Genomic DNA, 14,723 nt, shown 5'->3' on the forward strand with positions numbered 1-14,723 from the left:
GATGTGACTGACAATGAAGATGGGGCTGCAGAGTCCAGTGAGTTGGTATTTTCTGGAGCTGGTGATCGATGTGTAGAGGCTTCTTTTATATTATTCTGTTTATATTTGCGTATGTTTGGATTTCTCCCCTCTCCACAATAAAAAGCAAAAAGAAAACAAATTAATGGACATATGAATTCATGTATCCAAAAGATCCGCAGGACTGGCTAATTTAGATTCTTTCAGATTTTCCAGTGAAGTTACCAGACATATAATAGTCTGGTTTTCTCAGATTCAAAGCTATACCCAACGTGAAAGCATATGAATATATGTAAGCATGATAGAATGAAAATAGAACCTCCCTCTTGCTCTCTCCCTCAGTGCATTTGTGTAGAATATATGTATGTCCACATACACACAAATTTGTGTATGCATAGGTGTATCCTCAGACGCTTCTTATTTATATTCTGCTTGAAACTGCTTTTAGCCTTGTTGGAGTAGGCATCTCAGGCTGACAACAAATAAACCAATATTTCAATTAGCACAAAAACACATATCAGATTACATACCAGATAAATGATCCTGGTGGCATGGGTGGGTAGGTATTGTATGTAAAATGTGTCCATGTGAATGAGCATACAGATGCTGTGCCTCAAAGATTAAGGGAATTCTACACTATCAAATATCTGTGTCTAGGTTGATTTTAGCCTGGAGAAAATGCACTCGACTTGGAAATTCCATACTTTAGAGTAGCTCCCAGTTTCCTGGGGCTAATCTTTAATACTGAATAGATAAAATCTTCTCCAATCCAACAAATCAAGCAATAAAAAGATGGTTCAGCTACTTTTCATATCAAAGGTCAAAGAATCCATCTTAATGCTCTACTATGAAATGCTAGCCTGATGAAATTAAAACAAGACAACACAAGCAAACAAAAACCCCAAACTCCTGAAAAGTAACGAAGTCCAGATTATGATATAATGACCTCTTGCATCTGATTGTTTACTACATCTAGTTGTTTACATAAAATAGAAGTCCTTATAGGCCTCTACATTATGTGAGAAAATTAGCATGTTTCAAGAAAGTAGCAGATTATTGCAGATGAAAGTGTTTTACCAACAGGGATTTTATGGGTGGCAAATGTGATTAGATATTCATTAGCATCTGCAAGCCAAATACGTGGCATGTACCTCCCGGAAACACCTCAACACGGATATTCTAATTTCCACCACTTCAAATGGACAAAAGGGTTTTTATTTAGGCATAGTCAAAGACAAACAAAAAACTAGATAGTAAATTAGGGCAAGTTATTTCTGTTGCTTAAACAATTATCAAGTCACCATCTGCTGCCTAAGGATAAATGGCAAAAAGAACCGTCTGTCATTGTCATTTTTTGAAATGTGGCAAATGTTGACCATCTACTTAATTAGTCTGTTGTCTTCATCCACTAAACATATTGAAATTTTATAGGAGATAAATTTAGGGAAAATGGCAAATAGTCTCTTTCTCCAAGTGAACAGAATAAGGACATAAAGAATGATAGAGCTGCCCTCCCAGAACCACTTGCTCCATTAATACAATTCTGCCGGGAATCCCTGATTACAGGGAGGTGGGCTCACAGTTTCCATGACCACTAATGGGAGCAACATGTGCACAATGCTGGGAGGACAGTGCCTTGATGCTCTGAGGGTGTTGCTGCTAAATGTCTCCCCACTGTACCAGAGCTTTGTTTTTGACAAATACTGGTGTGCTGTAATGAACTTTAAGCAACAGCTGGAGGAAGAATACATGCCCAGTTTTCAAGGTCTATAAGAAAATGAATGCTTTTATGACATGATTTATAAATGGTATTAAATCTATGAAATTTTAATGCTTTAATTTTGGGCCACATGGCATGAATTAGTGAGCCAAGATACTATCAGGGCTCGTTTTCACAAGAGCAATTTCCACTAAAAGATTAAGAGGCTATAGCTCTTGGTAAAGGTTACCTTCCCAGCAGAAAGAGGCAGTGGCAAGGGAAACCTAGCATGGCATTTTCTACAAAACAATTCCCTTGGAGAAATCAGAAAGCTCTCCATTCAGTAGTCCTGTAATCAAAACAGAGAAATGGGAAGAACAAGTTTTGCCTTGATAAGATTTAATAAAGGCAAACTGAATAAAGCAAAACTGATCAAAACAGAGAGATATTTAAAAATATTTACATATCACAATTTCCCTTCCTTTTTAAAAATTGTAACCATCATATCTGAATAATTATGCAGCAAGTCTGCAAAGCGAAAGAACTTTACATAAAGCCACCAGGTTAATCTTTGAACCACTGACATGGGTATTTGCTTTGTCTGGCTTAGTTTTGTTTGTTTATTTCTTCCTTTCTTTTTTCCTTCCTTTCTTTTGTGGTGGGGCAGGACATGTATGTGGTGGCTGCTGTTCAATCAACCAACACTGCATGGTCACTCTGTACTGGACATCATCGGAATGGAGAAGAAATGGCAGATGAAAATTAGACATGCAAATCACTACTTTAGCTATGAGAACCCCCTCATTCCTTATACTTACTGTGAAAATGATTAATCAGGCTCCCCAGAGCTTTTCCTCTGGAATTTTTTTCTGACATGTCATCTGTAGTTTCCAAAATTATTATACAACTTTTATGAAACTAAGTCTACAAGACAAGCTCTAAGGTATAACTGATGTCTCTTTTGTAAGCCAGAGAAATTTGCACAGCCTGTGTCTCAGAAGGCTAATATTTCAGCTCTTCTTGGGGCGTTATTACCTGCATGTGTCTGGCTTCTACAGCACTAGACTGCCAAGATTCCTTGGTCTAACTGCAACAGGGGAAAAGCTACCATCAATTATGGATTGGGAGCAAACAATTAACTTTGCAGGAAGCGATTCAAATGAAAGCCAAATCGCATTTTGGACATTCTGTAACATCAAAACTTCAGTTTATCAGGACATACAAAAACACTTCATTTTCCACAGCGTCTATGGGTGCCATTAACTTCTATCCTTTGGCCTTTCTCTGTGTCTCTGTAAGAATAAAACACTATCATAGAGGAAAACACCCATTGCCAATGACTAATAACTAATTGCCAATAACTAATCATCCTGTTTTCCTCTGTATCTGAGAGTCTCTAGGGGAGGAGCAGGGAAATTTTTGAGCAGAGTTGCCTAAGGTTTCCCTAGCTGGCCCTGACTGCACTGGCCACCTGTTCCCTGTTTAGAGAAACCATCCTTTCCCCTCCCCAACCTTCTGTTCCTTGTCTCAGACTAATGATGATATATGGGGTGCTGTGTTCCTCCTAATTATGAAAATTGCTTTCTATTGGTTCCAAGATTTTTATTTGATATCTTCTCAGAATCTTGGCTAGCCTCTGTGCCTTGGGGCCCTTAAGTAAAATTAGATCTTAGAGCCCCCATATGGGATCTGACACACAGCTTTTAACCAGGAACTCTTATTTAAAAAAGAAAATCTGGTTCTTTATAGAAAAGATGCTAGTTCTCTACCATAAAGTCCACTACACCACCAAGCCTGGGCTTCCACATCTGAAGAAAAGTTCCCAGACCCTGATGCCCAAATATCATCATTGGTAAATACACCATTCACCTTTTCCCTACAGATTTCCTTCAGTATGTTGCTCCTGCAAAATTGGGTGCCTTACCCAAGTTTGTGGACTCACCACCATCTCCCCAACTCCTCATATAAGAAATCTGAGAGTTAATCTTGATGCATTCACTACTCTCATATTTAGTTACCATCAAATCACCTTCCTCAATATCTTCTAACCCAATCTACTCCAATCCACCCACACTCTACTATTTTATTTGAGGATTTCAGGATTTCTTACCTTTAGTACTAATGATTGTGTCTGACACACCATGAGTGCTCAATGCGTGTTTGGTGAATAAATCAATAATACAATTAATGAATAAAATCTGTTCTCTTTTGAGTGGCCACTAAGGGCACAAGAGGATAGGGCACCAATTTTCAGGTGCCATTGGAAATCACAAGATGGAAGGAAAACTCAGTTGTTTTATTTTTACAAGGAAACTTAGTATGTTTGTGATAGATGTTGGAAAGGAACTTAAGAATGATTATCTTTCCATTGATGATTAAAATGGATTTCCATTTCTTCTGCATATAAAGATAAACTGTTGCTATGGCTCAAACCAACACATTTCATCACTGGCTTCTCCATGACAACATGTTCTGCATGTTAGAGTCTCTTCCCAGCTATAAAAAATGGATATTTTGGCTGCTTCAAACTGCAATTCCATATTCAGAGTTTCTACTGAAATAACTCAACTATTCAGGTACCTTTGACCTATAGAAGACAGAGCTTAGGTCAACTTCTTTGCCTTAGCATGGGGCTTGAGGAAGACCACACATGGAGGAAGGGCCACCTTCTCAACTAGCCAAGTGAGCTAATCAACTCTGCTGACAAACAAGTGGCAGATCAAAGCCAGATCACCTAACAACCAGTTCTTCCATGCGCTACTGGTGCTCTTTGATACCATCTATTATTTTCTTCACCAGGTTTATGGAAGCCTTTAACACCTTAGACCCTTTCAGGGCTCTTTCTGGCAGTTTGAACTTTGAGACTTGTAAAAGAAATATCCTCAGGCTTCAACTCCACTGCCTGAGATAGTTCCCAGAGACCTGCACATGCTTTCAGCAGAAGAAACTATGGGCCCTTGAATTTCAGATTAATATAAGGAAGATTGTTTTGAAAATTGGAGCTACGGGATGGTGGAATGGGCAGCTTCAGGAAGCAGCGAGCTTTTTGTGCCTGAAGATTTCAAAAAGAGGCTGATAATTACTGCCTAATGTATCAGGGAGAGGATTCAGCCATGGAAGTAGGAGTGTAGTATAGATAATAGAAATAGAGATGGTAGATTGTTCAAATTCATCTCTGAGATTCTATGGTCCTAATAGATTCCACTTAAGTGGTGATAAATTCTATGTGCAGACTTAAATAATTGTCAAATGGCTATAAAATATCTAGAAATAAGGCTTATAAGACTGTCTCATTTTATATAATCTATTATTTTAGATACACAGTTTAGATAAAAATTCCTAATTTTGAATTTAACACATCATCACTCAGAACTGTGCCATATACCAGGCCCTTAAAGTGTTTATTTAAATAATTTGGCTACTTTGTATTGAATTGTCAAGTTTCCTACTGGGTTATTTCTACTCTCTCTCTTCCATTTTCCATAGATTATAACTTTCACAAAGGCATTTTGCATTATTCATTGCAGCATTTCTAGTATCTAAACAGTCTTTAGCACATAGTAGGTGTTCAATGAATATTTATTGAATTTTGAACATTTTCTTACCCATAAGACTGGATGAAAAAGACAAAATTTTCTTCCCAGAGCAAATATTTTCCTTGCATCCTTCTCTACTGTCCCTGCCAACCCCACTCCTACCCACAATGACTCCAAGGACTTAAAGAACCAAACCACTCATTACTTCCTAGAAGTACAAGGTCAGAGGATAAAAATTAAAATATTAACAGTACAGTGTTTATATCTGCATAAAAAATTCACAAATGTGTTTATTTTTATGTTTTTCCATTTTTCATATTTATTTGTAAAATGAAATGTTATTACACCTATGAGACCAAAAAAAAAAAAAAAAAAAAGGGAGAAGAAAGGGGGAAGATACTACCTTGGCTACATGTTCATTCAAATTGGACCAACATCTCTATAAACATGGAATCAAAAGGACGTTTTTCCTTTTTCCCGTGTAGGTGTAACACAAACAATGAGAGCTTGGCCACATGGTCACCCTGAGTTCTGAGAAGAGAAGGAACTATGCACTCAGGTTCCCTGTATCAGGGCAGGGCATTGCTCCCTACTGTGCAATTCACACACAGACCCTGCTCTCTCAGAAATAAGGACACTACTCTGGGTGTTTATATGTTTGGGATGCTTGCTGCCATATGCCAATCAACAATGAGATTTGTTATGTGGAAGGAAGAGGCAGGACATGCAATGACCCTGGCCTGTCAGCAGGTTTATATCGCTTATGACGTTTCAGCAAGTGACTGGATGCTTGTAAGAGGACCCAAAAGGTAGTTCCACTCACCAGCACTGGCAATCGCATAACAAGTGTCTGTAGCAATCAGCAGGCACCTTGCATGCCCCCTGGAAAAGACATGGCTAAGTGACTTCTGAGGTTTGTTCAGCACTGCCTTCAGCACAGATACAACTAAAATGATTAAGCCTATTTCCCCTTGACTCCCCTGGCAACTCACTTCTAATCTCACCACATCGATCACCGGGAAAAGATTATCTACTTCTACAAAACTTTTAGTTAACTTTCTGGGCTATGGTCTGACATCAGCAAAGCTTCTCTTTAACTGATAAGACAAGCAATTTCATTTTCTTCTCTAGTGAGTTTAAGGTATTAAGACACTACCTAAAATTCTTCAAAATGGTATCTTCTTGTCTCCTTGCCAAGCTGTGAGACTAACAACACTTCTGACAAGCTGAAAAATTTCTTAGCTGCCTGCTGTCTCCGCAACAAATTTCCTTCATCAACTAATTCACTAATTTGGGCCTTCTTGAGAACTCAGCTAATTTGTAAGAACAGGTGGCTTATTCCATAAGTGTTCAATAAAGATTCACACATGATTACACATACAGCATTGCCTTAAAAACAAATGAAGAAATGTGTGTATTTATGGAGAAGCTAAAGAGACAGACAAGAGATTCTTCAGTAGCTAACTGTGTGCATCTGGTGATCTGGCAAAATTCTTCCCAGAAACTGGTGGGGGAAGGAAGCAGAAGTAGGTGACATAAGGATATAAAGTCCTGGTCACATGGACAATTAACTATTCTTGGGGAAGCTACCAAGAGGTTATAGATATGAAACAAACAAAAAACTACCAATCACAGCTTCGCTCTTATTTTTTCTCTATTCTTATGTTTACCTGGCCTTGAGTTTATTCAGTCATGCAACATTTACTGAGCATTTAATAGCACTTAATACGTGTCAGGCACTACTTCATTTGCCTAAGTTAACCATCTTCTTTTATTAGAAAAGAGGAAAGGATACGTTATATGGTTAAGAAAATGAATCAGATGCTGTGATATTACTAGGATAGGCAGGAAAAAAGATAGTTCATGTAAAGAATATAAAGTCAATCCCTATTTGCCTGGACATAAAATATCCAAAAAAAAAAAAAAAAGAGAAAAAAAAGGAATGATACCAACAATTCTGAATGATGTTTTTGTCAAATTTAAGGAATTGGCTATTTTTCCATGAGGAACATTTAACTTGCTTAAGAAAAAATGCTGAACATCAGAGAAAGCTGGAAGATACAAAGTGATGTTATCAGGACGTATTTTTCTCAAAAGGGCAATAATTTTTGATAAGATGATTGCTGATAAGAGAGCATAGTAAAATTCACCTTTTTTCTTAATAGGATATTAAATTTTAAAATTTAGTAATTTTCTTAATTAAGAATTAAGGATTTATGTTGCATAAATCACTACCTTACAAACCACTGGAACCCAACAGTACAAAGTACAGTGAGTACCACAATAATTTTGAGTTAACATGCACATACTAGGATGATAATAAATTCAATCACTCTTTATATATGATGAGCAAAAAACAGCAACTCAACTCACTCAGGCATAGTTAACCTTTCTTTCCCATTCATAATCCTAGTTATTCTTCAATGACTTGATCCATGAAAAAGTATTTGCATTTATCATATAAGATGGCAAATACTTCTGGTGCTCAGAAGGTTTAAATTCAACACAGTTCCCTAAAAAAACATGCTTTCTAGAAGAAAGAGGATCTATTTCCTACAATCTGTGATAAAATCATGGATGTGAAAATATTTCAACTGGTACAAGGATTACTGTTCCTTATAAGTGCAGAAGTTGCCTTTTTTTAAAAAAGTAGGTGGATGCAGAGGTAGCTCACATTTTTGGTCCAAGAGTTCCAGCTAAGGTCTAGAAATAGTGAGGGACCACTAAGAGAATTTAATCAAGAGCATGACATTGGAATTGAATTTTGCAGGAAGCCATACCAGAAGCAGGGATAATATTTCAGAAGATATCTTTGTAATTCACTGAAGAAATGACAATTAAAAGGCATCATGAATGGAAAGATGTACACAGATAGGAGATAGAATAGATAATATCTGGTGTAAAATTAAATGTAAAAGATACTTGGATAACTCAGATTTTGGCTTTAGGCCTGGATAGAAGCCCCATCCATTACCAACATTAGGAAAATAAGTCAAAGACCAATTTTGAGAGAGGAAAGGATGAGCTAATTTTGGACAGTTTGCAGTTTTAGTTGTCTAAAAGGGTACTGAAGTAGAGATATCTAGGAGAGCACTGATATTTGAGTCTCAGTAGGCTGGGAATGTGAACAGAAAAGTGGCACCTACGGACATGGGCCTGTATGAAGTCATTCAGAGATTAGGTGTAGAATAGAATTAGGAGAGAACCAAGAAAAAAGTCCTTGGAGAGAATGATATTTCTGGGTGAAAAAGGAGATCTAAGAAAGGAAATGAAGAAAGAACAACCAGAGTGGTGTCCCCCAAGGCAAGAGAAGAGAACACTTTGACAAGGAGCTATGTCAAATGCTCCAGAAAAATGAGTAAAAACAAACACAAAAAAGCACCCATAAGCCTTAGCAACATAAGATGTCACTGGCAAGTTTATTCATTTGGTAGTATAAAGAAGAAACTGAGTTAGAAGTAAGTGAAAATTTAGGGAGAAAGACATGGAAGGTACATACATCTTTTAAGTAGCTTCCTATGAAGTATAGAAGAGTTTTATCATAGTAAATAGAGGAAGGTATAAGGTTGGAAAAATTTTTTAAAAGAAAAGATGGATTGAATTAAACAACTGCACATGCTACATGGAGTACAGAGAAACAACTGAAGATGTAAGAGAAAGAAAGGAAAGAGGAGAGGGAGGGAGAGAGGGAAGAAGAGAGGGAAGGAAGAAAAATAAGCATCTTTGGTCTAAGGGCAGAAGATCCAAAGTACAGGTGAAGAATTGTCCATTATCATACATACATTTTTAATAGCATTCCATAAAGGTTGATATTTTATAAAGATATTCCACGAAGGTTTAAATGGTCTTCTTGATTTAAGATGGACATTATTAGCTCAACAAACATGAGTGCACACTATTCAAAAATGGCTGGATTAACTATCTAAATTAGATCCATTATTTCCATAGTTCAGAGTATAGCTCAGCCCTTCTTTAACTTTGCTGCTTCATTACAGAAAATGGATTAGCTTCGCATCTAGCCTCAGATGGAAAATGATCAGTGATTTAGACTGCCTTGACATGGATGAGGTGTCACATAATTTGATTTTTGGAGAGAAAAATAGATGGTAGAAACTGATTTCCTTAATTTTATGAACATCAAATCCAAGAACATAGGAGTTTCATGGCTTAAAAAATATCTGATGCTAATGGCACAAGTGATAAAATATGGGTCTAATCAAAATGACTCAGTATTGAACAGTAAGCCCTGCAGCACCCAATTACTCAGTGCTGTTTCTAGTGAGAAATATGATATTTGGAGGTATAAAATAACCTGCAGCCATAAGAAATATATATGGTAAGAATAAGCAGGAAGAAATTCCCTAACTGCTGTCCTACGAGATCTTAATTGTAGTCCTATTAGGACAGTTAATTATTGGGGGCGTGTTATTTTCAAGCAATCAGATTTTCACATTCAGACGGCACTTCTACTAAAGTTGACTTGCTAATAAAGTTTCATTTGCAACCAGCATTAACATGATTTTATTTTGAATGTGTCATTTGATTTGCCTAGGCATCTTGTTTTGATTTGCCTTGGCCAATTTTGCAGCAGGACAAACAAAGAATTTTCTTTAGTTCTCTCAGCTCACACAAGGTTAATATGGCAGCCCCTGTACTTAGCTAAATAAGTGACCTGCCATGCTTCTATTAATTCATTTTTGCCAAGCTGAAATCCATTTCAGACTGGAATGTTTTCTCCTCCTTGAATTTACTGAACGTATTTTGTACCAATACAACAAAATATGTCTTGGAAAGAAAACATAATTAGAAAATAGAGAAACCAGCAGGGTTTTTTGTTTTGTTTTGTTTTTGTTGCTTTCCCTTCAAACAAGTGTATGTTTGGGCAGCAAAGACAGCAGTATATGGCCCTTCATTCATTTCCATAGAGAATAGTGGCTCAACTGCTGAAAAAGGAGTTGTGTTTATTCTGCAAAATGCATATCAGATCCTTTGACAAGCAGTACTCATTAAGGTCTGTTTTGTATGCCATTCAGTATGCCTGGGATGCTTCTACAGACAAGCCATCCCCTGGGGCAGTTTAACCACATTTATTCTTCTCAATTTTCCCCTAGGTTTCTAACTACAAAAGGAAAAATAAATAAATTAAATTAACAAAATCCATTTGGAAAATGAATCTTGTGTAATGGGTTCCAGGAAATGTCTAGTGCCGACATGAATGCAACTAGCATTTCCACTCACACCCAGGATGACTTTGCTTTGTTACATGAGCAGAAACACTCTTGGCAAACCTGGGATTTGAGGCCACAGCTCATTAATGCACCTGGACACGAAGTACTGTACTGCATATCTGTGTTTCTACCGTGCCTTTTGATGCCTCCTCTCTATGAGTAGAACCTGTCTGCTATTGTTTGGTTGGGTAAAAACTGCCCATGTACGTGGAGAATGGTTGTGTGTGTTGAAGTAGGTGTTAATCCATGCACTGGTTTAATGTAGTCGGGCTCCCGTAGAGATTCCAAATTACAATTCGACTACACAGGGTTTATAGACAACTTTCATGCTGGGAGAGAGATGGTCTGCAAAGGGTGCCAGGAAAAAAGTGCACACATGACATGGAAGCGGGCTTGGGAACAAATCTTTCTGAACATTTCTGTAGATAGGCTTTGGTGTGTTAAAGCAATGTGAAATGCCTAACATGCAAGTCAGTTCAATTACTGGAAGAGATGTGCAGGTGTCCAGGAAAGAGCACCAGACTGCAGTTAGAAGGGCAGGGTTCTAATCATGCCTCTGCTGTGTACCCGTGGTCTGTTCTTGGGCAAGCCACTAGACCTCTCTAAGCCTTACAAATAGGGTGTAATAGTACCCTGCTTCAAAGGGTGGCTTACAAGATGGAATGACGTAGTAGACAAGGTACTGGCTAATGCCCCCAGTGAGTTAATGGGCATTCTGCTAGGCACTGGGAATAAGAAAGAATAAGATATGATTCCCATCTTAAGTTTAAAGTGTTTTCTTCTTTTCTTTAATTTTTAAAACCTCTTCTCCCATGTCATAAGAAATCAACATAGCAATAATCTTATTTTTAACATACAGATGCAACTACTGAAGCACAGAGATAAATAATTATTTGCTCAGGGCAAATATATATGCATTAGAGAGCCTATAGTCCTGACACTGACTTGACAATTTCAAGCTTGGGAATTTAGGAAGGCAGGTCCTCCCTTATCACATTCCACAGAATGATTACAAATTTCCACACCCACTCTGGATAGGCTGAAGAATTTTCAAGGTAAATAACTGAAATACACTGTAGGTTCTTGGGAAGCACAATATAAGGACTCACAAGAGATATCTATTTCTCGTAAGTACCAGTATGATTTGATTTAGGCTGTTCAAAGGATATCTCTGAAATACCAAGGGAATTAAAACTACAATATTATTAACTACCTTCACATTTGGATATTATTGCATCTGGTGAAGTGGCTGCATAGTCGTGCAGCTTTACAACGTTTTATTGTATAAAAGGAAAGAAAATATGGCACTTTATAACATTGTTTTGTTAGTTTTAATACATCATTTAGAAATAGTCTTTCATGTTGCTTGAATTTTTCCAGTAAAATGTCATAAGTAAATAACAATTGGTACCCCTCCCTGTTTCTTTTGATTATTGTTCTCTTGTGGTACCTTACTTTGTCAGTTATATGAAAAGTAAGGGTGTGATTGCTCTCATGAATATGCATAATTTCAAAGCCTATACCAGCTTGCATAGTATATTAAACCTGGTATTGAAATTCCGATCAGATGTATTATGATACTGTGCAACATCAAAACCAAGAATAAGAGGGTCTCATGGCTTTAAAATCATATTGAATTTGATCCAGGCATTTGCTGAAAAAAGGTTACAAAAATACTCTTTTGCTTTCTACATATAGAACAGGAAAGTATTAACATCTTTTTTTCTCTCTCCCTTCTTTTTCTGTCCTAGCTTCCTCCCTCCTTCCCTGTCCTCATTCTTTTTTCTTCATTCCTTTCCTTCATTCAACAACTACTTATTAAGGGTAGGATGGCCAACTGTTTGGAATTGACTGGGACAAAGTGAATCCCAAGGATGTGGAATTTTCAGTGGTAAAATGGAGAAATTTCCAAGCAAACTGGGAGGAATTGGGTATAATAATTGAGGACCTATTTTGTGCCAGGTATTATTCTAGGTGCTGAACATTCAGCGATGAATAAAGCAAACCCCTTCTCATGTAGTATACTTTCCAATGAGAAGAGACAGGAGGCAGAAAAGAAATTCTCACAATGTAAGTGCTAGAAAGAATTAAACCGGGCAAGAGAGAGCGATGGGTAAGGGAAGGGGACTTTACTTTATCTGGGGTGGTTCAACGAAGCCTTTCTGGTTAGGTGACATTTGGCAGGATGTGGAGGAACTGACGGAGTGAGACACTGAGTAGCGCAGGGAAGAGGATCAGAGTCATTGGAAGGGCCTTGGGGCAGAGCTGTATTGGGAGGTCTGGAGGAATAAGAAGGAGGCAGTGTGGCTGGAGCAGAGGGATAGTGAAGATGCTGGAGGTAGGAGATGAGGAACCTGCAGGGCCATTGTAAAGAGTGTGAGCTTTTATTCTGAGTCCCATGGGAAGCCATTGAATGGTTACTTACATTTGGAAGGAAGATTTTGATTGCAGTATAGATAATACACTCTAGAGAGGGAGAGTAGAAGCAGAGAGACTAGCTTGGAGGTTCTTGCCATAGTCCATCTATTATTGGGATGTTTTAACATAAATTACTCTTTACCTGCTAGTTGTTCAGTTCCTTTTCAAAGCTACTATATATAGTAGACCATACCTGACATACTGTCACTATTTTAGGGTAGAATCTGAGAAATACTTGCTGGTTGATGTCCGTCTGTGCTCCAGGGATCCATATGGCACCTGCCATTCACTGTTACCTAATCTTTACTCATCAAAGATGTCCCCTTTGCTTACACAGAATCTTAGTCAAATACAAATATGTAGTTTACTGACTCAGTTCTAAGTGATATCAAAATATCAATCTATCACTTGAAACAATAACAAAAAAAATACAACACTGCTCACAATAAAAATATCTGAACAAAGGCTTTTTACTAATCTTATGATAGAGATAATAATTTTGAATTATATGAATGTGCTTTCTTCTCCTGAATTTCTTTGTGTTCACCCCCATATTGTTCCAGGGGCATCTATTTGCCCAGGGAGGATTAGCAGTGCAGGGTAGGACTGCAGAGGCAGCGGGAGTGTTGATAAACATCTTTGAATATCCACAGCTTTGGCACTGGAAACAAGACAGTAGTTTTGAACAACTTGTTCTGTTAGAAATGAAACGAATCCTCTAAAACCTGTTAGCCTCAATTAACACAACAAGAACCAGGCCTGAAGCACAAATCTGGCATATCTGTGCTTTTTCTATAATGTAGGAAGGACACTTTTTCTTCCATGTCTACCGAGCTGGGAGGCTTAGTGCCCCAGTAAAAAGGAGATGACTTTGAGGAAGCCATTCAAGAGAGGAAGAGAAAACGGAAGGACCTGCTATTTTCCAAAGGGATATTGCTGTGGGGAGAAACGAAGACATGGAATTTTCCTAGGGGAGAGAGAAGACACATCTTGATGCCTCCTGGGGGAGGGGGACAATTGTGCTCTGGAAGGAGACCACAGTGGTGGCTCCACCAACGTAAAATAGCCTGAGGTTAGCTCTCCAAAATCTTTAACGCTTGTGAGGTGTAGAAGGTATCCAGGAGCTTCCTCTGCATTCTAGAAGTCAATAGCAGGAGGACAGTGTTTGGTGAGCTTACAGGTGTGTGTCCTCAGTTGTTGTCAGCATAGCCAGCCCCCTTAATGCTGACCCAATGGGAGCCCAGCCAAAGGCACAGGCACCATCCATGAGATCAGAGGGACTCCTCCCCTTGGACACCGGACTGAGAGACATCCTCCCACCCTTGTACCCAGCAATCATCTTTGGAAACGGAAATGGGGAGGGGAAGAATTCTGAAAATGGCAAGAATTTTCTTGCAGGGGAGCCTTTTAAGTGGAATCAAAAATAAGAAACAGAACTGACAAGTTGAACTTTTTCTGCCATCTAGGGGAAGGTTCATCAAAATTAGATCAGTTTCAGAATAATAAAAATGCTGCCACGCCTGTAATCCCAGTACCTTGGGAGGCCAAGGCGGGCAGATCACGAGGTCAGGAGATGGAGACCATCCTGGCTAACACGGTGAAACCCCGTCTCTACTAAGAAAACAAAAAATTAGCCAGGCGTGGTGGCGGGCGCCTGTAGTCCCAGCTACTCAGGAGGCTGAGGCAGGAGAATGGCATGAACTTGGGAGGCAGAGCTTGCAGTGAGCCGAGATCCTGCCACTGCACTCCAGCCTGGGCGACAGAGCAAGACTCCGTCATAAATAAATAAATAAATAAATAAATAAATAAATAAATAAATAAATA

The 14,723-nt window shown here is 38.3% G+C and overlaps 1 protein-coding gene across 10 annotated transcripts in view; it reads right to left on the minus strand.

Moving 5' to 3' along the window:
* The window catches only part of ST6GALNAC3 (ST6 N-acetylgalactosaminide alpha-2,6-sialyltransferase 3), a 566,662-nt gene that overhangs the window by 55,104 nt on the left and 496,835 nt on the right, over nt 1-14,723 (minus strand). Inside the window, exon 4 of one of the 10 annotated variants that reach the window (XR_004228425.1) lies at nt 1,968-2,066. The exons of 7 other annotated variants lie outside the window; for them this stretch is intronic. Coding sequence is in view for 2 of the 3 variants with exons in the window: in XM_023209247.2 (XP_023065015.1) it covers nt 2,338-2,434 (97 nt within the window). In the remaining variant the exon portion in view is untranslated. Of the gene's footprint in view, nt 1-1,967; nt 2,067-2,099; nt 2,440-14,723 lie in introns of those variants that run through there. 2 more of the 10 variants (XM_023209247.2, XM_023209284.2) reach the window with 2 other exon arrangements.

This window comes from Piliocolobus tephrosceles, chromosome 1 (assembly GCF_002776525.5).
Source record: "Piliocolobus tephrosceles isolate RC106 chromosome 1, ASM277652v3, whole genome shotgun sequence".
Taxonomy (NCBI): Eukaryota; Metazoa; Chordata; class Mammalia; order Primates; family Cercopithecidae; genus Piliocolobus; species Piliocolobus tephrosceles.